Here is a 2,208-nt window from a genome sequence, read left to right as displayed (position 1 = left end):
CAGACACCCTCTCCACATTTAAGGCTTTCAAATATGCAAGTCACCAAACTACCAAACTAGCACAGGCGAGGTGAAAACCTCAGTGCGCCTCAGGAAAACACCACCCGGCACAGACTGGTGCTTTGCACCATGCGCCTGCACAGAAATAGAGCTCTTAGTCTTGTTGTATCTTACTTGTCCATCTCAACCTCAGTCTCCCACTCCAGCAGTGGCACTCCTCTCAGCTGGATGTGGATGTCATAGATGCCCTTGTTGAAGAAATCTCCAGTCCACTTGGCAACCTGATAGTCAACACAAAACCAATTACCACATGAACACATTTACACCAACACTATTAATTTTCAAGACTGATGTAAGACAAACCATTTCATATATGAATTGAAAAAATAGTGGTTGATAGTAGATATATTAGAACAGTGTACCATTAGAGTGATCATGATGGGCAGCCCATATGTGATTTCATTGGTGGATTCAATGAGGATGACAGTCAGACTGATGGTCATTCTGACCACGCCTCCAAGGAAGGCGGCAGATCCGATGAGAGCAAAAGTCCCAGAGTAGATGTCCATTCCCAGTTTCCTTAAAGAGGACAGACACACATTAAGAACCAGTATCAGTCCAAGTGTGTAATCAATGTGTGATGAAAGGAGGGTGAAAAACAGCAGTGGTGGGGTGGACGGTGAGAATGTGTGGTGAAGAGCATAAAGATTTGAGCTAACAGGCAGCAGTTTGCTGACATGTCGCTACGCTAAAATACGCAAAAATCGTTCCACAGCAGCCACACTGACAAGGCTGCCTGCAGATGTGTCGGAGGACGTTTTTGTTCATCAGCTTCGTGAGCACAGACATTGGTTGATGCAGATTATCTCATAATGCGAAATAATTGGGCAATTAATCGGTCAGTGACGAGATACAGACTTGAATAGAAGAATGCATGTGTGGCTTCCATATCCGATATTTCAGAGCCATTGGGAATAGGGTAAAGCCAAACATTAGTCATTAGAATATTACAAGAACCCTGATCTTACACTTTGAGGATGTTGGCAACCAGACGTCCAAAAGCCGCCCCACAAAGCAGTGAGGGGACAAAGAGGCCGCTGGGTACAGACACACCGTAGGTCCAACAGGCCAACAGGAAGTACAGCAAGAAGAACACTGCCAGAGTCAGAGGACTGAAGGTACCTGATGGGAAGAACAGGAGGCAGGGGTTCATTATGACCAGCCAGTGAATATTATAGATCACCTAAAATAGCAAGCTGGGAGGATTTCTCATGCTGCTTTCCACTGTCCTTTTAAAGAGAGCAGATGCAAAAGTGAGTTTGACAATTTCCCAAAACCCACTCACTTTACTGTGCCAAATGTTTAATGAAATAAACTAGATGCAGCACTATGCAAAGAGCAAGTGAATATTAAAGGACCAGCGTGTAGGATTTAGCGGCATCTGGCAGTGAAGTTACAAACTGCAACCACTTGAATACAGCTCAGCTTTCCAAGCGTGTAGGAGAAACTACGGTGATTGCAAAACTTGCAAAAACGTGACAGTCCCTATCTAGAGCCAGTGCTTGGTTTGTCCATTCTGCGCTACTGTAGAAACATGGCGGTTCAACATGGTGGACTCTGTAGAAAAGGACCAGATCCCTCTGTAGATAAAAAAAAAAAGCAAATTCTAGATAATAGATCCTCCTAAATGTTAAAACTTGACAATACAATGACAATAATAGTGATAATCCCAACAAAAACAGCAGGTTTCCAACACTGCTGACCTCCAATCAAGTATAGACAAAATAAGAAATACATAAATCAAATGATAATGTCTTTAAGTGCAAGTAATTCAAATTATATGACTGAACTAATACAGAGCTGTTAAGAATGTGTGTATGTGTTTATCTCACCATCCTGGTGGAAGAGCTGATGGATGGCAGCCTCCTGTGGGTTGAAGAACAACGTGGCCATGTCATTGTAGGTCTTGTTGGTACAGAAGAACTGGCGGATGGTTGAGTTGATGTCCTCACTGCCGGACAGCTGAAAAAAAACCTCAAAACTTAATTTGGAGATCATAAATAAATTATTCTGAATGCAGAATATTTATAATTATTATTTAAAACCACATGGGATGTGATTTCATACCCAATTCATTGTCACACTGGCTTAAATATGAAAGTATAATGGAAAACTAGTGATGACAAAGGTAAATGGTAAATGGACCTG

At 42.2% G+C, this 2,208-nt stretch overlaps 1 protein-coding gene across 2 annotated transcripts in view; it reads right to left on the bottom strand.

Annotated features, from left to right (window-relative positions):
* Positions 1-2,208, bottom strand: part of clcn6 (chloride channel 6) — a gene marked incomplete at its 5' end in the record, with an annotated part of 16,303 nt that overhangs the window by 7,089 nt on the left and 7,006 nt on the right. For both annotated transcript variants that reach the window (XM_035656418.1, XM_035656419.1), the window contains 4 exon segments: positions 175-281; positions 423-579; positions 1,029-1,182; positions 1,893-2,022. In XM_035656418.1, coding sequence (XP_035512311.1) covers positions 175-281; positions 423-579; positions 1,029-1,182; positions 1,893-2,022 — 548 coding nt within the window.

Source organism: Morone saxatilis, unplaced genomic scaffold (assembly GCF_004916995.1).
Source record: "Morone saxatilis isolate NCDOM2014 unplaced genomic scaffold, NCSU_SB_2.0 Contig15, whole genome shotgun sequence".
Classification (NCBI taxonomy): Eukaryota; Metazoa; Chordata; class Actinopteri; family Moronidae; genus Morone; species Morone saxatilis.
The sequence above is the reverse complement of the archived record's forward strand: the minus strand, read 5'-3'. Positions and strand labels throughout refer to the sequence as shown.